A 26,485-nucleotide genomic window follows, 5' to 3' on the forward strand; every position below is an offset into this window, starting at 1 on the left:
ATACAGTTAAATATAAAAATGCAACCAGAACAAGATGGAATGTTGGAAACAATGAAATAGTAATTGTAATGATATGTTTTTGTTTTTTAAGAAATATAATGTCGTTTCATCCCGGCCGAGGTTGTCCCCGTGGAAGGGGTGCATCTGGACAGCGTGGAACACCTCATAATTACAGGCCACAGAATCTCAGACCAATTGCACCTCCGCAGCCCATGCCTCCTTTTCATTATGATCCACAAGCTGCTCCCTCCCCTGGCTATTCTAACTCTGGTAGTGCAGGTTACATGCCTCCCAGACCTGATTTTATACCTTATCCACCCCCAATGCCCCCACTGGGACAGAATCCTACAAACCAGTGCCCATTGAGACCCCCGTTTCCTAACCCTCCAGTTAGACAAGCCTTCCCAGGGCCCCCTAACTTTCCTCCCCCTCCAATCCTAATCCCTACCAAGAGCTCATTGTCTGGATCAGCAGCTTCAGGTCAAAGCACCTATCATTACATGATGCCTCCTCCACCATTACCACACACCCCTGTTCCACCCTCCATGCCACAGCAAATGAGCTACCAGCCCCCTTATTCCATTAACTATTCCCAGCCACCCTTTCCTCCACCCAATTTTAATGCCGGATATCAACAGCACTCCAGCTCTTTCAACACCGATCAGTTCAGACATGCAAGTCAGTACAAAGCTGAGAAGTCGCAGAGTGAGCGAAGGTCGCCAGAAAGAAACCGGCGCTCCAAGGAGCCCAGGCACAAGGGGTACACCTATGGAAGCCATGGTGACAGGCACAGGATGGACTGTTCTGGAGAACGGCGGGATCGTGGAAAGAGCCCAGACAGGAGGAGGCAGGAAAGTAGCCGTCACAGATCAGACTATGACCGAGGCAGAACACCACCTCGCCACAGAAGTCGGGAGCGAAGCAGGTATTGCTGAGTTATTTGCAGTCTCCTCACATTGCTATTGCTGTCTGTTGCAAGTGCATACTGCCAGCATTCTACTGTTGGGATCCAGTAATTAGCGATCTCTGTAGAAAGCCTGAGAGGAAGACTGGTTGCGGTTATTTTTATGTAGTTTTAGTATGTTTTAAAGAATATCATTTAATATTTTAGTTTTTTTTTTTTATAGCCAACATATCTCTGTGGCAGACATCAATATTCTTTCTTTCTTTCTTTCTTTCTTTCTTTCTTTCTTTCTTTCTTTCTTACTAACTAAAGGGAAAGGCATCGACACAGGGAGAGCAGACGGTCTGTGTCTTGTGAAAGGCAACACAGAAAAGACTCCAAGAGACCAAGGAGGTGAGACTGTTATTTTAATAAGAATTTAAAAATGAAAAAAATAGTATAGCTTTTCAACAAGGTTTGTTTTGTTTATTTGTGTAGCAAGGGGCTTTTTTTTTTGCAAATTTAGGAACTTTGCAGAATTTATTTTAATCTCACACTTAAAGAAAAGGGTGTTTTCACACTTTTCTGATGACCAAACCCTGTATTTGCTGTGCTGAGGCTTGCATGACTGAGCCATTGTGCAGTCTCTGATCATACACTCTACAACATGTGAAATGCTTACTGTTTTGTTTTGTTTATTTTTGTAGTCGTTCGAGCAGTCGGGATAGGAAGCGGCCTCGCTGGGAAGAGGAGAGGGAGAGGGAGAGGGAGAGGGAGAGGGAGAGGAGGCCAGAGAGCCAGGGCTCAAGTAGAGAGAAGAACTACACTTCTGTGAAAAACAAAGAACCAGAAGAGAATCAAGTAGAAAGAGCTGAAGATGATCGAGAAGAGGAAGAGCTTCTTAAGCCGGTGTGGATTCGCTGTACCCATGCTGAGAATTACTACTCGAATGACCCTATGGATCAAGTGGTATGTAAAAGAACAATTTTTATTCATAGTTTAACCCTGTTGGGCCACCTTTAATGTTAACAAGTCAGGTCAAGTTATACAAAATTGGTTATATGATTTAACATTCACCTTAGCTTATACCCTGATTTCGCTCACACAAACGCCCATTTATAGTCATATATGTTAACTTTTTTTTTTTTTTTTCAGGGTGACTCTACCATTGTTGGCACAAGTAAACTGCGAGATCTATATGACAGATTTGAAGAGGAGTTGGTGAAGAGACAAGAAAGAGCCAAAGCATCAAGACCTCAATGGGAACCACCAAAGACCAAGTTAGATGATGATCTAGGTACCATTTTTTATGTTACTGTCTGTATAACATTTCAGGTAAAGTTACTTTCTTTCCCAGATTTAGATGGTCAGAGCTGGGTAAGAAAAATCTGACAGTGTGTGTCTACCCTTAGATGAGAGTTCAAGTGACTCTGAATGCGAGTCGGATGGAGGAAGCAGCTGCAGCAGCAGTAGTTCAGACTCGGACATCTTCGATGTCATTGCAGAAATCAAACGCAAAAAGGCACACCCGGACCGCCTGCAGGAGGAACTCTGGTACAATGATCGCGGCCAGGTCTGCAAATCTCTTACTCTTGTTAGTACATTAAGGGTGGACATGCATTTTATCCAAAAGGAACTGTGGTACAGAGAGCTGGCCAGCATTTATTCATTTGTAAAGTTGTGTCACCAGTTGCACCATTTTCGTAATTTAGCTATGCATTACCTACTCCTTGGTCATTATGTGACAACAATACACCCAAGTCATATTTTAATGAAGCTTGTTATTTGGGGTGTCTTTTTAAGGGAAAATGCGCAATTGCAGCTTTAGACCAGCGATTCAAAATCTCTTGCTCAAATACACCCTGAGATAGCAGTTTGACTGTCAGTGGCTCTGATCAAAATTTTTCCAATAAAAAACTCCTCAAATAAAGAGTTTCGTTAAAATCTGTAATGGAATAACATATTTTTAGCTTAAACCCAGCATGGATAGCGACATGGAATCATTGGCAAAGTGGAGTACAGTAATTTGTTTAGCCAGAAGGCGGAAGTAAGTCTTGCAATGAGCAGATACAAACTGCTACTGCAGTCCTTTTAACACTAAGTCTTAAGCATTCCAGTCTTCCAGTTAGGAAAACATGTCCTTAATTAGTAATATGTTTTCTTTTTTAAAATCTGTCAAATTAATTTACTAAGGGGTTCGTTTCATCAACCTATACCCATATCGAGTACTGGTATCAAATGTGAGTTTTTTCTATTTATTAGGCTGCGTGTAATACTGCAGGTAATGTATTTATTATATCAAATCATCTGTGTTAATATTTCATAGATGAATGATGGGCCATTGTGCAAGTGCAGTGCCAAAGCCAGGCGGACTGGAATCCGACACAGCATTTATCCAGGGGAAGAGGTGAGAAGAATGTCTTACTATTAGATCAAATAGTGTCTGGCCATGATGAGCTGCACATGTTGTATCTGTGTCCGAAAAGCTTTGTAGTTCCCTGGTTGAACCAGCTGTAATTATTAATGCTGTTATTGTATAGTGTAACTGGTTGCTATTTTTGCAATGATCCTTTTAGAAATCAGCCTTAAAGATCCTAAGAGGACAACTGACTGTAATTCATAATAAGTAAACAGTAACAATGCAGTGACTATTGCAGCATGCAGAGAGTTTCTAAACAAAACAATATTTATTTATTTCTTTGATCTTTCCTAGCATGTTAAAGCGTGTCGTCTAATGACAAACAATGCAGGAAGACTGTACCACTACAGAATTACAGTGTCCCCACCTACCAACTTCTTAGTAAGTCAATGTTGGCAATTTATTTCTGGCAATAGATGCATTATTGCACTATATAAATATCTTTGAATATTTAAAGCCATATATTTAAATGTTGTTCAAAAACACTGTCTTTGTAGACTGACCGACCTACTGTAATAGAATATGATGATCATGAGTACATCTTTGAAGGATTCTCTTTGTTTTCACACACTCCGCTTACTAATGTAAGTATTAATAACTTATTGTGATACCAACTGATCTTCATTAATGGTGAGAAATGCTTCTCGTAAGACAAACAGGACAGAACTTAATGTATGAGAAAAAAAGCAAAAAAATAAACAATTACAGCTTTTAAGGGACCCCAGTGGCTCGCCGACAATAATAAAAGAACTGCCGTTTGGTGTACAGTCTGAGCCACGTGAGCAAGGTTTGAATCTGTCAAGTTTCTCATCTTGGCTGGTGACCAGGAGTGCTGGTACTGGTCAGTCTCCTGACATGTCTTGAATTTTAAATCTTATGACCACGTTAAGGGAAATGGCTGCAGTATTTAAAACAATTTTATTGTGTAGAGGGATACATGAAAGTAACTGTAGTGGTGTACAATTCCTTATTGGAAGATTCCACTGGTCTCTTTATTTTCTAACAAAAAATAACTAGGAGGCTTGCTGAAGTGAAAAGCACTGCAAGATGTTGGGTCCACCTTTGAAAAATGAAGACAGAAAATCCATCAATGCAGAGGCATGACCACAACTGCAAATTGGGTGATGCATACAGAAAGTGTTTAAATACAGGGAGTTAAACATTATGGCATTCGCATTTTAAGAGGAACTGCTGGGATCACACAGATTATGAAATGATAATGTGTACAGTTGAAACAGGGCATGCTAGTGGAAACAGATTAACAGGTCAAAACGAGGCATTGTCTGATCATTTGTGGTTTATAAATTGGATGAAGGGCTCATAATAAATAGGCGTTCTTTTCAGACGCTTAGCTTGAAGGTCCATACTAATGTTCTGTGCCTTCAATTTAAATGTATTCCTCTGTGGTCCAGTTACTTTGAGCAGGAGATTTTGGAGCATATTTTTAACTTTGCCATCTGTATAATTTCAGATTCCATTATGCAGAGTGATCCGTTTTAACATAGATTACACCATTCATTTTATTGAAGAAATGGCACCAGAGGTGAATATTATTTATTTGTTATCATTTATTTTTTATTGTCCTAGTTTCTTAACAAGCCATAGTATGTTATCTGCTGTTTGACTGAATGATAGCTCTTGTTAAAAAGGAGATAGACTTAGACTGAACATCAGTTTTTTTTAAAGTTCTCCCTCTATTTCAGTCTGACTTGTGCATCAAAAAATCATGTCATATCAAAAAAAAGTTAATTGGTGAAGGATCCTTATACAGTAAAATATAGCTCTTGCAGAATTTACTGTAAACACAGACTCTCTGTTAATTAACCAACATTTGAGAAATATCAAGGGTGCACTGTATTATCCTCCAAATATTACACCTTTGTGCCAGAATGCCCTGTCTCACTAAACTGGATTAAACTTTGCCTGCAAATTTTAGTTAAATCTCTAAAGTATTACAGTAGAATTAGTATCTGAAGACTGAAAATGCAGTACCTGTTCTCAGACCTTGAACATCACAGCCAATCTACAGGTATACACCTTAAACTGATCTCAGAAAAAGAATGTAAATATTTTAGTAGTTGTGCACAAGTCAGCAAATGTTTTGTGCCCCAACACTTGTTGGAGAGGAGTCTACTGTATATGCACACAATAGGAACATTAATTGCTGGAAGATTTAATGCTGTATTTTATTATTATAATTGCAGAATTACTGTGTAAAAGGACTGGAGCTGTTTTCATCTTATTTATTTAAAGATATCTTGGAGCTGTACGACTGGAATCTTAAGGGTATTTTCTTTATTTATTCTTCATTATTTAAAAACATCCATCATTTTAAAAATCTGGTTTATAGTGATTCTTATCTTTCTTTCTATGGCCATGTTTAATGTGATTTTGGTTTGATATGACATGGCCACTCATACCAGGGAGCGTCCTTATAATCATCACTGTGTCATCCACCAGCGATGTTACTGCAACAACTTGAGTACATTTTCACAAAATTACAAGAACCCTGTTGAAAAGCACTTGGATCACAAGTTTCAAATTGAGTCTAATTTACCTTCACGTATTAGTCTTTGGCAATCTTTTAGTGGCAATTATCTCTAGTTTAAGACTTGCCGCTAATGCTGCTGGCATGCATTGTATTGTGTTAAAATAAATGCTTTTTGTGTTGGTATACAAAACAAACAGCAACACCAGACCCCCAATTTGTATATGCACCTTATTGTGTCTGTTAAATGAGGCATTGGCTCCATCTCCTGCTTGGAAGAAAACCTTTATTTGACAATGAATCAAAGATCATAAACAAAATATTGTAAACTGCATCATACTCTTCTCTCCTGTGGTACTAGCTGTGAAATGTAAGAAACGAGTGAAGGGTAATGTGTGATCTACTCTGTACACTAAAGGACATTTAAACAACCCAACATGTAAATCAGCAGAAAGAATGTGATATACAGTAACCATTATTTTTTCATCTTTTTGTAGGGCCTGAAAGTGAGAGTGATACTTCCATTTGTCAAAAATTTCATTTTATGCCTCGTTTTGTTAGATTTCTTCCTGGTGAGTGAATATGCTGGTGTGTATTTCACAACATACACTCAGCACAGTGGTTATGGGGATACTATTGCCACCTTGTGGTCTCACATAATAGGTGAATGTTTTATAGTTAGTGGTCTTTATTTTTTTCTAACACACATACATACATACATACATACATACATACATACATAGGAATTAAATTATCAAGCTTAGCGGATCTGAATGAATGAGTAAGGCTGTCTGCAAAACATGGCACCTGTAAATGGGACAATAACCAGGCATGTTCATACTGGGCATTCATTATGAGGCATGAAGAACTGTTTGGATGGTAATGTCAACCCAGTAAGAAAATACGGTAACTGATACTTTGTAAAGTAAATATCATCATTCTTTCATTATTTGCCTGCCTACTGTTGTGTTTATTTATTTTTGTAATTGTCAGATACATGCGCGATTGTATTTTTGATTATGGCTATCTGATATTACCAACAGGATGTATGTATCTTATTTTTGTATGCATTCATTCATAAACATGTTATAATTGTCAAGACTTCCTAGTAAATGAAAGTGTTACCGAACCCCTTGCAGTATTTACAAGAAACGCATTCATTTCCTTTGTATTTCCAGCAGTTTTTTTCAACATATTCCTGATAGTTTTAATGTTTTTTTTTTTTTAATTGTTTTTATTGACACATCAATGAAAATAAACAAGATATTACTTTTTTTTCAACTTTTACATTTGCCAGGAGAATTTTTCTTCTAAACATACCAGTGTATCCAGTTCATGCTCCATTTTCCAACAATGCTCTGTTTGAAATTAGTGGCTGATTGTCTGAACAGAAAACCAGCATTGCTGTGGGGGGAGTGTGATCTGAATACACTGTGATCCTTTTTTTTATTTTTTCTTCTGGCGAACACTCTCTAGTAAATGTTGAGGAATGTATTGCCCAGTTGATTTATGACGTGTGATTAAAAATGCAAAAGAGTATGTTTAAAAGTAACGCTGCAATAATGGGACAACATGGGACTCAGCAAAGGTAATATAATGTGTTTCATGTAAACTTTGCAGGGTGTGCTGTAACACCCTATTAGTATATTCTTGAATGATATCAGTAGTTGTATGTGTTGTAAGTTGTATGTCTTTCGTTAGACGGTGGGAAGGAGGTGCTGTCCATGCACCAGGTGCTCCTGTACATGCTGCACAGCAACAAACCGCTGGTTCCTGAAGAAGAGATTGCCAACATGCTGCAGTGGGAGGAGTTGGAGTGGCAGAAATATGCAGAGGAATGTAAAGGAATGATCGTCACCAGTCCTGGCATGGTAAATCTGTTCAGTTTAATGTACTTTGTGGTGTCTGCAGGGGTGTAGTGCTGCGGGTCTGCAGGGAGCGCCGAGCCCTCGCTTCTAGGGCAGGGAGCGCCGAGCCCTCGCTTCTAGGGCAGGGAGTGCCGAGCCCTCGCTTCTAGGGCAGGGAGCGCCGAGCCCTCGCTTCTAGGGCAGGGAGCGCCGAGCCCTCGCTTCTAGGGCAGGGAGCGCCGAGCCCTCGCTTCTAGGGCAGGGAGCGCCGAGCCCTCGCTTCTAGGGCAGGGAGCGCCGAGCCCTCGCTTCTAGGGCAGGGAGTGCCAAGCCCTCGCTTCTAGGGCAGGGAGCGTCGAGCCCTCGCTTCTAGGGCAGGGAGCGCCGAGCCCTCGCTTCTAGGGCAGGGAGCGCCGAGCCCTCGCTTCTAGGGCAGGGAGCGTCGAGCCCTCGCTTCTAGGGCAGGGAGCGTCGAGCCCTCGCTTCTAGGGCAGGGAGTGCCGAGCCCTCGCTTCTAGGGCAGGGAGCGCCGAGCCCTCGCTTCTAGGGCAGGGAGCGCCGAGCCCTCGCTTCTAGGGCAGGGAGCGCCGAGCCCTCGCTTCTAGGGCAGGGAGCGCCGAGCCCTCGCTTCTAGGGCAGGGAGCGTCGAGCCCTCGCTTCTAGGGCAGGGAGCGCCGAGCTCTCGCTTCTAGGGCAGGGAGAGCACCGCTTCCGTATTTCACGTGTACAATATTTAACTGTTTTACTCCTATTAATATATGGAGATAGATATACATGTGTATGTAACCCATACAAATAAGCAAAGAATACAATAACCGTAAGAGAGAGAAATAATGAAACAGTTTAAATACAGCATGTCTGGTCTAGAATGAGTAAGAGAGGTGAAGGGAACCTGTGTCAACGCTGTGCTGAGGTGTCAGCGTTCTACAATTGGATGTAATAATTTGAACAGTTCTTATTTTTAGATCCATATATTAGAAATCATGTAGATAAAATAAGCTAAACATTTATTTAAAAGATAAAACTCACAACAAACAAATAAAGGGTACCTGTGTGTGGCCTTGCACATCTTTTTTTGCAAACGGATGCACTTCTGTTTCAAAAGTCTCATTCGCTCTTAAGCAGCTGCAGTAGGACAGTGAGACGAGCTGATTCAGGACCAAACCATTAAATATAAGAGAAGGGTGGGTGTTACACATAGGATTAATAATAATAATGACCGTGTTTTAATATTGTGTTGTGAAAATATGTATTTCTTTATTTGTTTGTTTATCTTTAATATAAATAGCTGTAAGCCTAGTGCCTTGCATATACTATTGCTTTACAATAGTAAATTACCTCAATATCTGATTGTCTGAATTTGTAATTAATTGGTACACTCGTTAGCCCTTTCAAATACGGTAACTACTAGCGTGATAAACTGCATTCTGTTGAATGTATGGGGAAACGGGGACGGCAGGGGTGTGTGGTAGGGGTGAGAGAGCTGGGGGGGGGGGGGAGGAAGATAATATGGACCCCTTACTTCTAAATATAGCACTACACCACTGGGTGCCTCTGTTCTCTATTAAAAGTAAACCATGCAAGTTAATCGCAGTGTACTGGTTAAATCAAAATGCAGGATTTAAAACTGTTGGGCTAAAAAAAAAAAGGTTGAAAACAGTACTTGGCAAGTAAGTCAGTCTCCAAAAAAACTTCTCATTAGCAGAATATTTATTTGGCAGGAAATTGCTAGAGCTTGGTGCATTGTGGGAATTGCAGGCATAGATATACCAATACTTGCGTGGTAAGAAATATATATGTACAGACTATCTTTGCATGAAACAATGCTAGGTTGTTTAATATTTGAACAGAATGTCATTGAGTTAGTAAGCAATTTCATCATATCACAAAAACAAATTCAAGAAATGATATAATGCACACTGTTAGTTTTATTGATTTTGCAAATGTTTATTAATAGTAAACTAAATAGAGGAGATTGTACTTTTATAGGTGGCAGCTATACTACTTCACATTTAAACATGTTTTCTTTAGTAGGACAAGTGAAATCTGTGCCATTTTCATAGAAATTCAAATTCTTTTTATCCTAAGATAAAACAATATGGAAAATACATTCTCTTATTCATACATTTGTTTTTTAATTTGTTTATTCAAAAGTAGTACATATATAATGCTGACAGCAATTCTTATACCAGACAAATTAAGATTAGAATAACTGGAAACTAGCCAAGTAAGATTATTACGTGGTGATCTGTGTTTTTCTTTTCAAAGCAATGTATGCTTAAATCATCTTGCAGTTCTCACGATGCTTGGCATCCAGATTAGAAGCACTTTGTAATTTCATATTGTGATTTATAACTGTACTGCAAACTTAGCCATTCTATCCTTTATGTCTTTGCCTGGTATTTTACAAAAGATGTGCAAGTCATTTATGAATGTTAATCAATGAACTTATGTGGTATCTGGTACTTGTACTAGATTCACGAAGACCTACTTACTTAAAAGCATAATATATAGCAAATGTTCTTCGTGTTCACAGTTTTCACAAGCCTTTGTGAACAGCTTATCTGGTTTTGAGTTTTGAAAGTTACATTTTGCAGAAACCCAGCTCTGTTCGCATTGACCAATTGGACCGGGAGCAGTTTAACCCAGATGTCATTACCTTTCCTATAATTGTGCACTTTGGGATAAGACCAGCGCAACTGAGCTATGCCGGTGACCCACAGTAAGATTTTCTTTTTTTCCTGGAACCTTTTGATTTTTGATTTTTTTTTTTTCCTTTTAGAGGAAGCATACCCATGCGAACTACATACTGTTACAATAATGAGTTAGTCATACTGGGATTTTATTTTTTATTTTGTATACAAAATATAGTTTAAATACAAAATAAATATTGCAGTAACAGAAGGCATGTTCTACTTTCACAGTTTATTTTGATAACAATATTGTGTTTAAGGTACCAGAAGTTATGGAAGAGCTATGTGAAACTACGCCATCTGCTGGCCAACAGTCCAAAAGTCAGACAAGTGGACAAACAGAAGCTAACACAAAGAGAGGTATTTAACAAGATGAATCAGGCAGCTCACTGGAGTTTTTCGTTAATGTATACATGTTTAATCTGTAGGTTACATTGTTCTAATAAACCCAATGTATAGTAACAATTTAGCAATTTTTAGATCAGTAGGTAAGAACATGTAGAAGTTATCTTATAAAATTAGCTGTTTAACCAGAGAAAGTAGGAGTCCCCCATATACGTAAGCAGTGTTTCAGTCTTTGGTGCACTGGAGAGAGGTGGAGGCCTGTCAGTTACTCCTTTTAACTATTAGGTAAAGAAAAAAAATATACAAAAATAGCTATTTCACGTGTAAATCAGACACATGCTCATCAATAGGCTGTAGTCATGGAAGTTGTAATCCAAAACTGAACCTAAAATGTACATTACAATTGTTTCATTACTATAGTGTTTGCAGATCAGATTGTTTTACCTTATGGATGAGCAACTAGGTCAGGAACGTCAATACACAGGTACAGCCAGCAGTCCAGACAAGCTGCGTACCTGCCGTTTTTACACATTAAAAAATCCGAAATACGTACTAAATTTCTGATTTAATGGATAAAAATGTTCATTGCAATTTTGCTGCACAGCTTGTCTGCCTCCCCTAAAACTTCCACTAACATAACAACTACATCTCCAAGAATACAATGCATTCAGTTACTAGGAAACTCTACACAAGAAAAAACAACCCAACAAACATTGTCCCATCTCTGGCCAGCCCTGACGATGACTTTGCAGCTAATCACAGTAAGAATAAGACAAATTTTAAGCTACACAGGTCAAAGCGTGAACACCCCAATCCAGCTACAAATCCAACTGGAGCCATGTTGAAGTTTTAACATGTTCACAGAGTTTAAGAATTTAATGTAATTAAATGTAATTTAAGTAACACAATTAATTAGTCTGTGATACCTCAAAAAAAAAGAAGTGCTGAGCAGATAAAGAACCTTGTAGAACTGTGGTTGTACAGTAGTTCAAAGTAACATTGCAGGTACTTTTTTAATGCCTACCCCATTACCATTAAAGATTGTACAGTATTTATCAAGATAACTCATGACTTCAAGGTAATGTTGCATTTTACCCCCTGAAAATACATTTTACTCTCTCTGTTAAAATTAGAGGTCAAGTTACTCCCAGACCCAAAACCTTATCTTGAGCACTGACTACAGCACTAATATTGAACCATGTAGCTTAGTATCTACTTTTAACATGTTTGTGGTGACTACAATCTGCTCCCCCTGGAGCCAGAACACAAAGAAAATCATAAATCCACAAGCACTTGGATTTTTCAAAGCCCTCTTTAACGTAGTACATCTGCATTGATCATGGAGCTGTTTTATACTTCTAACACAGTGAAATGAGAGAGAAATCCTCTGGGACACGAGAGCCCTGAGGATTTATTATACAAACTGCAATGAACAAAGAAAGTTGGGTTACAGTTTCCAGCTCTGAAAGATAGAACAAAACAATGAATACAGTTGTAAGTAACCTAAACACTTGTAGACAGGTGTAATGTGATGTAATTTACACATTTCAGGGATTTACTCATTGGTGATTGGGATTTTAATGTTTCTAGGGTTAAGCCTGCTATAAGACAGTAATCCAGTGAAAGCAGAAGTATTACACGGGATATAAATAGTTTTTGCTAATCTATATATAAGTAAGATGTAGCAACTAAAGTTTGTCTACTCTTTTTTCGTAAACTCACTTGTTTGGATATTCACTCATAATTTAAATATTCGTTCGGCTATTCGTTCGTTTTTCCAAATGTAAGAACGCAGACAGAGACAGCGTAGCAGCAGGGGACGTGGCCCCTGTGTGTGTGCCTTTATTTTACAGCAAGACCTTACAAATACGTTAAAATAGAAATATATCCTAGGAGTAAAGAATACGTTGTGTAGGACTTACTTTACCCTAGTGAATTAGCTACAAAACTAAGGATGCCAAATAGCAGTTCAAGTTAAACATTGTTTTGTTTATTCCCCAAATAAATGGTACATAAAGTTGACAATGCATTTTATTTGTTTTCTTTTTTTTTTTCATTCCTTGCCATTGCCGTTTCTTCACAGTAAACAGTGGCCATCGACGCAGAAAGTCGCAACAATATACAGTATATATGATATATACAGTCTATATAAAAAAACACTGCACAACATTTTCAGGAAGTTGGGTACTGTTTAAGTGAGGCATTTCAGAAAGATGTGCTTGCCTTTTTCTGTCCCATGAGATTCTGGCTCTAAAGCAGCACAAAGCGTTTTTGTCCCAGATGGCTTTCCATAGAGGTCACTATGGTGCACGCGCATAATCTGGTTTGTTTACTTTTTGCTGTCTAAAAAATATAGAGGCTCAAGAGCTGCTGTGTTGATTCTGTGTTTTATATAGTTAATATCACACAGAGCTCTTTTTCATTTGCCATTTTTTGAAACTGTTGCGGAAATTCTGGCGAGACAGTAAATAAGTGCAGTATTTTTGTCATTTTGTAGTGAATACATACATCTGATTTTTGTATCCGAATACATGTCAAAAAATGTTTGTTTGAATATTCAGATATTTGTCCCAGCACTAAATATAGTGTTGTTTTTCCCGATTTAATGTTCTTGCTGAACAGACTCACCAGCTGTGACATAGTTTGTAGATTTGATGGAGCATGATTATTAATATCTGTTATTGATGATTCATGTTACAGGAAGCTCTTCAGAAGATCAGACAGAAAAACACGATGCGACGAGAGGTGACTGTGGAACTGAGTAGCCAGGGGTTCTGGAAAACAGGCATCCGATCTGATGTTTGCCAGGTACTCTATGGACCTCAACTTTATGGACCTAGAAAAGCTTTCCAATGTTAGCTGGATGTAATCAAGATAAAAACTACAATGAATTGCCTTGTCATTTCTTAACTGTGATTGTGATTGGCTGAGGAAGTGGCGCTGTTACGACCGTAAGAGAATGTAAAAAGTCTAAAATACATAGCGTGTTTATGAGTTTATGAAATGAATTAGCTTTGTCAGCTTGTGTGCTTATCCCCTGTGACTACTGAGGTTTTGACAGTTCTGATATCCTTGTAAGTCAAAAACAAACACCAAGAAAGTCCATCTTGGGTGTTACTTGTCTGGCATGTGCTGGGAAGAGTTTCTTAAGGTATACAGAGCATTTCATATTCATACTCCATGTAAAACATGGAGGCCCTAATCTTTCCTTATGAAAGTTTGCACGGCATTCATGCAAAGACAAATTCTATAAGTTGCAACAGAATAAAACTAGTGAACAATTGTTTGCATGCAATCATTGTTCTGATGGTTTCTAGCTATATTGTTCTCTGAAATCTTTTTTTTATTTCTTTCCTCTACAGCATGCAATGATGTTACCGGTCCTTACACACCACATTCGCTACCATCAATGCCTTAAGGATTTGGACAAGTTGATAGGATACGTGTTCAAGGAGCGCTGTCTTCTGCAGGTGAGAGGAGAGGAGAGGAGAGGAGAGGAGAGGAGAGGAGAGGAGAGGAGAGGAGAGGGCATAATAAACCACTAACAACCTTGTGTTCCAAATGCAACCTTCCCTTAGGGCTTTGTATGCATAGTATGCACATGTGGTTACTTAACACGTTTTGCAGCGTGATGGTATCTACATGGGAGGGAGAGGGGTAAAAACTGAAATACTGTAGTATACTTAAATATTTATAAATACATATATTGGCAGCATATAAAGAAGAAGAAAAAGTACCTGTTAATGGTAGACCTCTACACGCCTTCATGTTATTTAAAGCTGTCAGCTTAAACAAATTGTGAAGTTGTAGCAGATTCCTTATGTAGGGCATCTACAGTCACCTGCTTCCATTAGGAATATGTTTAAGTACCTCCCCTTTTCTTCAAAGAAGTTACACGCCATTTTAGTGCAAACTAAATGTTTCACAGCTGTGGGAGCGATTCTTAGAAAGTTACAGTTGCAGATAAAAGTATATAACACGTATATCATAATTTAAATAAAGCTCTTGTTTTGTTTGCAATTCCCCTGTTCACTGTGTTTACCTAATGAAGTTAAACTACCTCGGTTCTAGAACTTGAAGGACCGTACAGTCAGCCAGCTAGTTATACATTTTAACAGCTTACCTGCTTGGTTTCAAAGATTTCTAATACTCTGTATCAGGCTTGCATAATCTTTTGAAAGCCCACTGGCATTTCTATTGTTCCTTACCGTCCTGTTTGGGGATCCTTGTAAAATAAAAGGCATCATTTAAACTGTACATGTTCAAAGACAATGTGTTTGCATTCTCAAGAGGATGAGAAGAAATAAAGCTTACTGATTTTCATGAAAGGTTTCATGTCTTGGGACTACCTATGGCATCCAATGAGTTAAATGTGTCTCTAACCCATTCTCGTTTTTTTCCTAATGACATTCTTTTATACATCCCACATTTTCAATATAAACTAATTAAGGTTTCTATGTTTTATAGAGGACCGTAAAACAATACTTATCCACCCAATCACTGTGAATGCCTTTTTTACATATGTATATCATTTTTTTATTATAAATATTCTTTATTTGTATTTTTGGATATTTGCTCCCCCCACTCCAAACAAGTATATTACTGGCCATAGACTTGCTTGATGGGTTTAATTTCCTCCTTGCAGTAAGAATATGCTCATATTCTATCTGATCTATAGAAAGTAACAATTTTTTTCAAGGCAGATGTTCTTAGACTGCTGGTACTTTTAAAATGAACTTGGCCATCAGTATGATTATGATGCCCATAGTTTTCAAAGTATAACATGCATCCATTTACATATTATTGAGGATGATGGAGGAATGTGCGCAATGCATCAAAGCGTGGTTTTTGTTTTACACATTTGGTGCGTTTCCCGTGAACGTGCAAGAAGCACAGGAGTTGCGTGGATAGTTCTATTCCTGTGTGCAACTTAAGCACATTGCTGATGTTTACAAGCGGATGACCCCATTTCCTACGTGATCAGTCAAAGAAATGTCTTTGGATCAGATAAACCTTTCTTTTGCAATGGATTGTGGGATACTAGAAGAGTAATGGCTAGGACTTTCTCCCAAAACGAAACAAATCTGGATGTAACGCTAAACTTTGACCCTAGTTGTCATCAGTCTTTCTCCCCAGTTTAGTATGCCCAGTTATTATCTGTATCCTCGGCTCACCACTTGCAAACCCCCCGCCGATTCGGGAAACGGCGGCTGGAGCACGCGTCCTCCGAAACATGCTCCTGCCAAGCTGTCTTTTTTCGCACTGCGGATCCACAGCGATGCCACTGGACCTATAGTGTCGGAGGACAACACAGATCTGGCAGCTCCACTGCAGAACCACAGGCACCCTATTGTCCACAGGGGTTGCTGATGCGCGGTGGGCCGTGGATTCCCCTGCCGACCTAAGCCCTCCCTACCCGGGCAGCGCTCAGCCAATTGTGCGCCGCCCCCTAGGAACTCCCGGTCACGGTTGGCTGTGATATAGCCTTGATTCGAACTTGCGATCTCCAGGCTATAGGCACATCCTGCACTCCGTGCAGAGCACCTTTACTGGAAGCGCCACTCGGGAGCCCCCCATCTTTCATATTGTTACATTGACTTTCCTTATGTAGACTATAATAATGACAAGGAACTGTACATTAAAGACGGGAAACTGCATTCTCGTTTTTATTACGGTACAAATAAAATAGCAACACAGTTTGAAAATGCATGTATTTGGATTATTGTCTTAACAGTTAGTGCGACGCATATTTCTTAAAGTTAACATAAAATAGATCAACTATATTTTACATTGTCAAAGTTTATTTAATTTCTTTAAAGACTTGTGGCATTATTTTGCAAGCCCGAGTACAAAAGTCACCTGTAAAGACAGACCTGTAAAGTATTTAAGAAAAAAAAAGTGTAATACAATTATTTAAATATTGGTTTCTTGAATATCTTAATGTACAATCCAATACACTAGGCAATCTTTAAAACGCCAGGAATTTTTTTGTGTATGATTTATTTATTTATTTATTTTTTTATTTTTTTATTATTATACCAGCAAAGTTAGAAAAAAAAATTGAGAACAGCTATGTGGTATGAAAAAGGTATTTTAACTGATTCGATTATTCTAAGCTTGTATTTTGAATTCTGCAACATAACAACATAGTACCATAGAAATGTATTGGCCCTTTCCAAATATATTGAAGGTTTTACTCGGTTTCAAAAATGTAACACAAAATGGACAGTACAAAGCTCCATTTAACCAGATGTGGATTTATCATGAAATACTAAATGCATACATTAAAAAAAAAAAAAAAGTTAAACCAGAAGTTACATTAATGTTACCTGAAGCCGTGCAGGGACATTGAAATCTGGCCTTACTATTTTTTTTAAGCTAAATATTTTTCAAACATATAGTTTGCTGAACAGAATCTTTGTGTTGCAGACTTTGAACTTGATCTGCTTTTTCTTGCGCTAAGGCAGAGTTAGCTTGTTGCTATGTGAAGTATGCAGAGGAATGCAGTGTTAAGAACTGATACCGGCGTCAGTAAAACAGTGAGCGTTATCCATAGGAGTGTGTAATAAAACACACTCATTGCAGGAATGACCAAAAGTGTGTGGAATGCATCGGAACGCGTTTTACACTTGGTGCACGGCTATATCCGAAGTTACAGTATATTTAATAATTTGTCATCATGTAGATTTCTGTTTAAGTCTAACATTATCTAAGCCTAAATCATATCTTGCATATCATTGGGATGTTGAAAAATCTTCTCTTTCATGCCTTGCATGACAGTAACATTTTTAATATTGTGGTTTATATAAAATTGTGTGTGCATGGAGCAAATTAGGATTACTGCAAACTATTTTGTTTATTTCTTATACATGATGTGGAGCCCTGCAAATGTGCTTCAGCGCACAATAACTAAAAAAGGATTCAATTTTTATAATCTCTTGCATATTCTTCTCTTACTGCAGCTGGCCATGACCCATCCAAGTCATCACTTGAACTTTGGCATGAACCCAGACCATGCCAGAAACTCTCTTTCGAACTGTGGTATTCGGCAGCCCAAGTATGGAGATAGAAAAGTCCATCACATGTACATGAGAAAAAAAGGTAAAAACTGAATGTAACAGATAAGGTGTTGTATTTTGTTTTTAAAGGGATAAGGAATTGCTTAATTGAAGTGTACAGTATACCCACACAGAGAGTTTGCACTATTCTATAGGTTGTGTATCCTCGTGTTCTAATAAAATAAAGCCAGAATGTGTTTTAAGGAGTCCTATAACTCCCATATGATATTTAACAACGTTGTTCAACCTTGGTTGTCTTATGTACACCCCCCCCCCCCCCCCCCCCCCCCCAACAAACACACACACCCCTGACTTTCTGGTGCCATGTGCTTCACAACTGTTGCTGAAATGATATATAGCATTTTATCTGTTTTGTGCATTTTCAGCTTAATATGCTTTATTTGTTTTTTATTTTTTAGGTATAAACACATTAATAAATATAATGTCGCGGCTTGGCCAGGATGACCCATCACCTTCTAGGTAAGAAGTGTGCACATTTTGTAATATGATTACCCTGCTGTATGCTAAATTAATGGTTACAGTGATTCACATTGTGAATTGGTACTATTGCCATTGCGCACAGAAATATTTTAAAGCTAATGTCCTTCAATACACAGCATAAAAATACCTGCATAATGTTCTACCTAATTAAAATAGAAGCATTGAAATGGTTTAAGTATTTAGAAACTATGAATATTACTGGCTGTTTCTGGAATGTACTCAGTTCAGAAGTAACTTGCAATTTTGCTGATGGCAGATGACCCCATTGCCTATTATTATTTACTAATTTATTTACTCATTTAGCAGATTATGGGATCCCTGTTGATATTTTTCATATCTGCCATGAGCTATTTAAGCAAGATTGTGGGGTACTGCAATACTGATGTTTTATTTAACTGACTTGGGAGGGCGAAGACGAACCCACGCTGTCCTCCGAAGCGTGTGCCGTCAGCCAACCGCTTTTTTTCACACTGCGGACTCACCATGCAGCCACCCAAGAGCTACAGCGTCGGAGGACAACGCAGCTCTCGGGCAGCTTACAGGCAAGCCCGCAGGCGTCTGGCCAGACTACAGGGGTTGCTGGTGCGTGGTGAGCCGAGGGCACCCTGCCTACCTTAACCCTCCCTCCCCCCGGGCGGCGCTCGGCCATTTGAGCGCTGCCCCCTGGAAGCTCCCGTCCTCGGTCGGCAAAGGAATAGCCTGGATTCGAACTCATGACGTCCAGACTATAGGGCACATCCTGCACTCCACACAGAGCGCCTTTACTGGATGCGCCACTCGGGAGCCCCAGTACCTGCAGTTTTTGTTGAGAATTTCACCCCTGTGTGTGTGTCTATATAATATATATATATATATAAAATATAATTTAAATATTTTTAATTTTGCTGTCTAACATTAAGCTATCTCATACTTTCTTTTTTACATGTTTAGTTTGAGTTTCATAGTGGTGAAGCCAGCATAATGAATATGATTGTATTACAAAATGTATACTGATGTCTTCATCATTGCAGAATAAATCATAATGAGCGCCTGGAGTTTCTTGGTGATGCCGTTGTGGAGTTCTTAACAAGGTACGAAATAACAATACTGCAAATGAACTATTCTTGCCTTTTACTTTTATTTTGTATTATCGGTTACTTCTGTTTGTATTTTCATACTGCAGGGGTAGTTAATGTTACAGCGCTCTTGGTTCCCAGTAATTGGCATATGCATGTCAGCTGTTCTAGCCCTTTTTAAGACCAATGCTGCATTCCCACACATATTAAAATCCCATTCATTGATTATCTTGTCATGCCTTCACAGAATTCTCACCTGGTTAACAAACGACGAATAAGAACAAGTTGGATTTATTTATTTACGTATTTATTTATTCATTTTTGGTATTAAAAGGTATATTACTTTCATTTGTAGACATGATATGTGTGGGGGGTGCATATCTTTTGTATAGTAGCTAGTCTCCGCGTATAGGAACACCTCCTAAGAGAGCACTTCACCTAAGGGAACACCTTTGTGGTGAAACTGATTTTTCCCTTTGTAAATGCTCCAGCTAAAGGAACAGGAACTTCACTTAAAAGAACACCTTCTTGGCACCGATAGCGGTCCCTTCACAATGGATACAGCGACTTGTCATTGCAAGAGTGTCTTGAGGGACACTGATTGGTTTATCCAGAACTGCCTGCATATCATTGAATTATTTTGTATTCTGATTTCCACGAGTGCCCCTCATCGCTACAAACTGGCATTTAAACAAACGTCAAAATGCGCAGCTATTTCTCTTGCTACTCAAAGTTGGAATTTGTTTGAGCTATTGAAACAAACCTGAATGAGACACAAGTCGTTGAGCAATTAGGTTGTTCCCGTTCTGGTGAGTTGCCTCACCATTCTGTTAAATAATGTGCATGTCTTGCATATTCCTGCTGCATTTTGTAACATGTGTAGGGGTGCTGTGTTAACTTAGTTTGACAGTTAGTTAGTTTATTAATGTTAAGTTAACCCTAAGTAACACCCATTATTTTTGCCTCTGCCATTGTGATAGACCGAAACGCACCTGCCAGGTAATTTCATAGTACATAGCAATCTAAGCTTTTTGACCGTGTTGTTTTGCTTTAGTTTGTCTGTTACTTTTATTATTATTATTATTATAGTTTTATTAGCATACACTTGCCTATTGTTTTGCTTTTACTTATTCATTTCATTTCATATGTTGTTACACATGCGTCATGATAAGTAATACATATGTATTTATTTATTGATTCATATTGTGTGGCTAACTCTGTTTTTAGAGAACACAGTGTATAAGAACAGTTCGCTTGCTTCCAGAGGGGTGTTCTCTTAGCCAGAGACTACTGTATGAATACATCTCAGATCATTAAAAAGGCTAGCTTTTAAAGTCGTGTTTGTAAAATCAAGTTGTGTTGGTAAATGCAGTCTATATATGCAGTGGTGCGCAAAGTGTGGGGGACGCTGAGAGTCAGTAAGGGGGGGTTAGGGTTAGGGGGACGCGAAAGAGTCAAGGTGGGTGCGACTATGACTAAAGAGGCAGTTCTACAGGTTTTTTTTTTTTTTTTTAAAGGATCGAACATTTTAAATAAATACATAAATAACAGCTAATTAGTCTAAGTTATTACCTTTCAAATGAGCAGTTGACGATCACTCTAGGACTTGTAGAACCGGAGAAATTATGTTTGAAGTGGTGAGTGTCAGTGAAACTGCAGTAAACAGAACCGAAATGACGGCTTCAATGTATGGAGCGCCAAGTGTAAAAATAAAGCAACAAAATGTATGCGAAGTAAGGGGGGGCGGCGTATGAAAAGTTTGCGCACCACGGCTGTACTGTACCAGTGAGTCAAAGTTAAAACTCTAAAAAATAATATTAATATTCCTAGGATACAATTCTGTGAAATACACCAAGACATATTGCTTAATACATTGAACAATAATACACCAGCTAGACGAAATCTTAGAAATCCATTTGGTATTTTTAGGATAAAATAAATTATCACAGATTAATATTACTCAAAGTTCCACTAGCAGCAAAGCAAAATTGTGCTTTATTGATTTAGGCTACAGTTAGTTATGTAATAATGTAATCAATTATTTTTACAATAATAATTTTATCGAAGCTACATTTTCATCATAAAAGGCATTACTGAGTAGCCACCAATGTTTACAACATTTATACCTTCAAGTGTAGAGGTTATGTGTATCCTTTGGACTTGTACACTGAAATGAATCTTTGTAGGTAAACTAGTGCAGAAACATTTTATATTTAATATTTTTAATAATATTAATCTTCCGCATACCTACACAGATGGGTTAATACCCCCATCTCAGGAACTAAAGGGTCTATAAGCAATTCATGTTAAAGCAATGGTGATTTATTGTACAGTAAACGATTGTACAATTTAAATGTATCCAAAAGTAAACGGTATCCAGAGGTACCACCCTGGAATGGAAATACTGGTAATTATATCAGATAGTCGATGTGTGATTGACATTAGCAAGTATATTTTTGTCAATTTCACACAATAATACATCTCAATCCCCCTACCCCACTCCTCGTAATAAAAAAGAGTTGCCTCACAATGCGGTGAATCTCAAATGGACAGAGAAAACTTATCTTGTCAAAAAAAAAAAAGAAAAAAGCTGTTTTGAACTTCCTTTCTCTTTTAAAACATCTTAATAAAAACTTAGACAGCCTTTAGTTCTGGCTGTAATTCCTGTGGGCTCCTTGAAATCCTTCAGACCTGCCTACGCGCTGCTGGATCCATGTCCATTGATGTGCTGATACTGACTGAGTTATAAAAATGTCAATTGTCAGCCATTTCATTCTAACCATAAAACATCTTCAGAAGTTTAGAAATAACTGTGCCATGCCTTCAAAACATATGACATGTGCATAGAGAATACAATGGGGTTTAGTGGGATATGGGTTGATCACAATTCCTTTTTTCTGGCTCATTAAATACATGGTATGAGCCCCTCCAAGACCGTTGGGTAACCTTTCTCTCCGTGCCTCAATCTGTGGTAATGCAATTCATCACTTTCACATTTCCTGTTCTTTAAAAATGGATAAGAAATAGAAAAGTAAATTATCAAAGCATTATCCCAAATAGAATAATACATTTCCCTGCAAGAAGAATGAAAAGATTGTCCTTTTTACTGCTCTTGTAGAGATTAAAATGAAATGAGTAAAAGAAAAAAAAAATACCTTATCTATTTTTAATTCTTGACAAACTTGCTGCATGAACCTCGAATGTCATTAACTGTAAATCCATTGAATTATAATAGGCACTTTGATATAATACCTTATATGAAGTAGTTTTTATGTGACTTCTCATGAGAGAGGTCCAATGATCAAAAACTTTACCACTTTATCAAAGTATCATACTGAACAGTAAATGTACTTTTTGAATGAATATAGAACCTAATCCTCATTATGACAAACATTTTTTTTTAGTTTTGTATTTTTAATTTTCCATACGTTTATTTTCACTTGGACTCTGAAGTCTGCTTCTGGTGCCACATCACTAATATATATATAAAACCTGTCCAAAATAGTAATCCTGCTCATATAATGGTACATGTAACACTGTAGAGAATAACAACCACCACCCCAGCTGCAGTAAAGAGTCTTTCAATCGGTGTGTACTTCCTATAAGCATTTCTGTTTGATCTTTGCAGTGTCCACCTCTATTATTTGTTTCCGAGCCTTGAAGAAGGAGGCTTAGCTACGTATCGTACAGCTATTGTTCAGAATCAGCATCTTGCCATGCTCGCTAAGGTAGGTAAAGAAGATCAGGTATCTTCTGAATGCATATGTACAGAATGGAGTTGTGTAACAGAAAGCCACTATGAAAATGACACTTTGTAAAGCATGTTGGCAAATTATTTTAGTTCACAATTCTTTCAAATACTACAGTACGCTTTGTTTTTCAGCTCCTTATTTGCAATACCTCTGGATAATACATTTGTATTAGGTGGATTTTCCACAAATTGTAATGCACTTAAACATATTTTGTAAAGATTTGACTGTGGCCTTAATTCTGACTTGGCCGCCTTATTTTTGTTTTTGTAGAAGCTGGAGCTGGACCGGTTCATGCTTTACGCACATGGACCTGATCTGTGCCGAGAGTCTGATCTGCGGCATGCTATGGCCAACTGCTTTGAAGCACTTATAGGTAATGTTATGTGCTTTCATTTCTCAAAGCCTTAATAGATTATATATACCATTCTTTTGTGTTTTAAGTAGTAAAACAGTAAGCATCTCTATATTTGCACACAAATGGGCATAGGCATTTGTTATGAGATTCACTTAGATTATTCGGTTTGTGTAGGGCATTGTGTAAACTGAAAGTAACATTAACGATGGACAGGGTCTTCTCAAGCCAAAAATATATTGTATTATAAAAATAAACCACTGCCTAAAACTTATGGGTTAAACGGTACTCCAAATTTTGTAGTAAGCAGTACATAAAACACTGTTCTTGTAGTAAACGTGTGTCAGAACAAAATGTCTGCAGTTAACACACAGTTATTTTAGAAATGCTTCTGTGGTGGAGTAAAGAGAATTGGGGTGAGCACATGGCTAGTTTACATGCAACAGTATTTTATGCACATATCAACGTACCTTTTACTTTCATCAATACTTTTGCACTGCCGAATGATGCTGGTCACATAAAAACCAACTGCCGGACCCTATTTAAAAGCCAACTGCCAGACGCTATTTAACTCTTTTAGGACCGGGATCGTGTTACACAAGCATGCTGAAATGGGCTTCTAGGACCGCGATCGTGTAAACACGATAAAACAAGCACTTCGTTTTGATGGCTTACAGGGCCACCAAGTCTAATGTATTTGACATTTATATTGGAACATTTATTCTATCTCATATATATATATATATATATATATATATATATATATATATATATATATATATTATATATATATATATTATAAACAACATTTATAAATATCAAGAAACGAGTGCATATAAGTAGATACTATTTCATTAACTAAATGTATCAGGTATGTTTTTTTTTCCTTATTACTGATAATAATAGAATGAATAACTAACTATTTTTATTTATAAATATGTATTTTGATAAAATAATCGAGAGTAGTGTCCATTATTGCTTATAAAGACCTGTGAGAATAAAAGTGTATTATGTCATTGCAATCACTCAGGTGAAACAATGTCTTGTGATTTGTCAACAAAACTTTCAGGAAGTATTGTAAGGTCCCTCGGGTCATAGAATAGAATTTTTTTATACGTGTATCTCTTAGCAGAATACATAATAAATACAATACTTAAAAAAAAAAAAAAAAAAAATATTGTGTTGAAAAAAAAAAGCAAAAGATTTGTGTGGTTTCTGAATTACTTTATAAGTGTGTTCTGAAAAAAGAACACCATTTCAAAGATGCTACTGTAAAAAATAGATTTTTAGTGAATTTTTTTTATAGGAAGAGAGTCAACCACAGACAAAAAATGCATCATACTGAGAAATGCTTGGTCCAGAATGGGTTAAAAGCCAACTGCCAGACACTATTTAAAAGCCAACTGCCAGACACTATTTAAAAGCCAACTGCCAGACACTATTTAAAAGCCAACTGCCAGACACTATTTAAAAGCCAACTGCCAGACACTATTTAAAAGCCAACTGCCAGACACTATTTAAAAGCCAACTGCCAGACACTATTTAAAAGCCAACTGCCAGACACTATTTAAAAGCCAACTGCCAGACACTATTTAAAAGCCAACTGCCAGACACTATTTAAAAGCCAACTGCCAGACACTATTTAAAAAAAGCATGAAAAAACAAAACAATCCATTATGTTCCACACATCAGTCTCAAGAGTATTCTTCGGGCAGGAAGAGGTTGGAGCTTGTGGCATTACGAAGTCTGTAGTTCCATTAGCAGAGACTTACACTAAATGATCTACCACTACTTGCACAGAAAGTATCTAAAGACCAATGCAGCAATTTCAGTTTTGAATATATATATTTTAATAATGGACTGGAATGTAATTGAGGTTGGTATGCCATTGCAATTCAATATAAAAAACTATCCATAAATGATACAGACTTATCAGCTGCTCAGTGTTTTACAGTTCATGTTCTTATTAGTAGAAAACATGGTAGCTTTAATGGTGACCTACTGACACATGTAATATCTACACACACACATATAAAATAACTATGCATTAGTCCTGCTTTATGCCTTGAGATGGAAGAAGTATCAAACACAGTCACTAAGAAAAAGTCTACAATTTTTCAGAAAAAAAATAATCCTCTGATAAGCCTTTTATTTTCATTTCTATCTAACATATAAAGTATTATCTTCTGTAGATGCTTTGTCCCTAATTTTTATGTACAGTTTATCTGAGGATTAAATTCGTCTTCTATGAGCTACTGGGTAGCAGCTGGTAGTGCTTTGGATGCCATTCTAAGCTTTTCCTTTTAGAGAAGCCAGAATATAAAGGATTTTCCTTGATTCATTGGATATTGGATTTTACAATGTGGTTTATTCACCGATGTGCGGGCAGAGCTATTTTATTAATTGCTATATGGGGTGGTGTGCTTACGGTTGTGCTTTTTTTTTTTTTTTTTTTAAAACAAAGCTGTTTTTAATGCAACCTTTTCAGTAATCAAACGCAACTTCCACTTTCTTAAGTTGTGTATAATATGTTTGTTTTTACTTATTTTTCAGGTATTTTCAATTATATATTTGAAATATGTTCTCTTACTTTATACTGCAAATCCAGTTGTAACAAATCTTTCTGCATATCCCTAGCTTATATAGGATTTCCTAAAATGTAATAGCAGTGATTTCTTTAAGAATATTAAGGGTTTGCTAATCAGAAATGCATTCCTTTTGAGAACACTGCATACTGTACAGTTGATATATATGTTGGGAAGCCTTGTAGGGCGCGCATATCCCTGGCAACAAGCATATGATGGAGATACTTGTACAAATGTTACTCTACCTGTGTTGCAACATGCAGGCTTTTTTTTTAAATCAAAGACCTCTTGGGAAGCAGATTTTTAAAGCGGCTTCATTAGAAAGCTGCTACAAGGATATAACGGTAATTAATTGATTGACTGCCCTTCTTTCCACACATGATGTTGCTTGCAATGAGTTTTGTTTTGATGAATTTTTAAAACACACAACCTCCTTTTTGCACAGCAGAATGTAGGAATAAAGTACATGCACTAATCTGCATTGCATTCTTTCATGGTTCATGGCTT

The 26,485-nt window shown here is 37.6% G+C and overlaps 1 protein-coding gene across 2 annotated transcripts in view; it reads left to right on the forward strand.

The window, feature by feature from the left end:
* Positions 1-26,485, forward strand: part of LOC117435344 (ribonuclease 3-like) — a 45,214-nt gene that overhangs the window by 1,069 nt on the left and 17,660 nt on the right. For both annotated transcript variants that reach the window (XM_034921145.2, XM_059018767.1), the window contains exons 2-22: positions 92-925; positions 1,217-1,297; positions 1,591-1,852; positions 2,039-2,180; positions 2,296-2,456; positions 3,210-3,290; positions 3,597-3,683; positions 3,800-3,886; positions 4,774-4,845; positions 5,507-5,588; positions 6,288-6,362; positions 7,492-7,661; positions 10,235-10,359; positions 10,591-10,690; positions 13,376-13,483; positions 14,038-14,145; positions 17,638-17,776; positions 18,153-18,213; positions 19,245-19,304; positions 22,918-23,017; positions 23,312-23,414. In XM_034921145.2, coding sequence (XP_034777036.2) covers positions 99-925; positions 1,217-1,297; positions 1,591-1,852; positions 2,039-2,180; positions 2,296-2,456; positions 3,210-3,290; positions 3,597-3,683; positions 3,800-3,886; positions 4,774-4,845; positions 5,507-5,588; positions 6,288-6,362; positions 7,492-7,661; positions 10,235-10,359; positions 10,591-10,690; positions 13,376-13,483; positions 14,038-14,145; positions 17,638-17,776; positions 18,153-18,213; positions 19,245-19,304; positions 22,918-23,017; positions 23,312-23,414 — 3,031 coding nt within the window. In that variant the 5' untranslated portion in view covers positions 92-98. The remainder of the gene's footprint in view (positions 1-91; positions 926-1,216; positions 1,298-1,590; positions 1,853-2,038; positions 2,181-2,295; positions 2,457-3,209; positions 3,291-3,596; positions 3,684-3,799; positions 3,887-4,773; positions 4,846-5,506; positions 5,589-6,287; positions 6,363-7,491; positions 7,662-10,234; positions 10,360-10,590; positions 10,691-13,375; positions 13,484-14,037; positions 14,146-17,637; positions 17,777-18,152; positions 18,214-19,244; positions 19,305-22,917; positions 23,018-23,311; positions 23,415-26,485) is intronic.

This window comes from Acipenser ruthenus, chromosome 3 (assembly GCF_902713425.1).
Source record: "Acipenser ruthenus chromosome 3, fAciRut3.2 maternal haplotype, whole genome shotgun sequence".
NCBI classification, from domain to species: Eukaryota; Metazoa; Chordata; class Actinopteri; order Acipenseriformes; family Acipenseridae; genus Acipenser; species Acipenser ruthenus.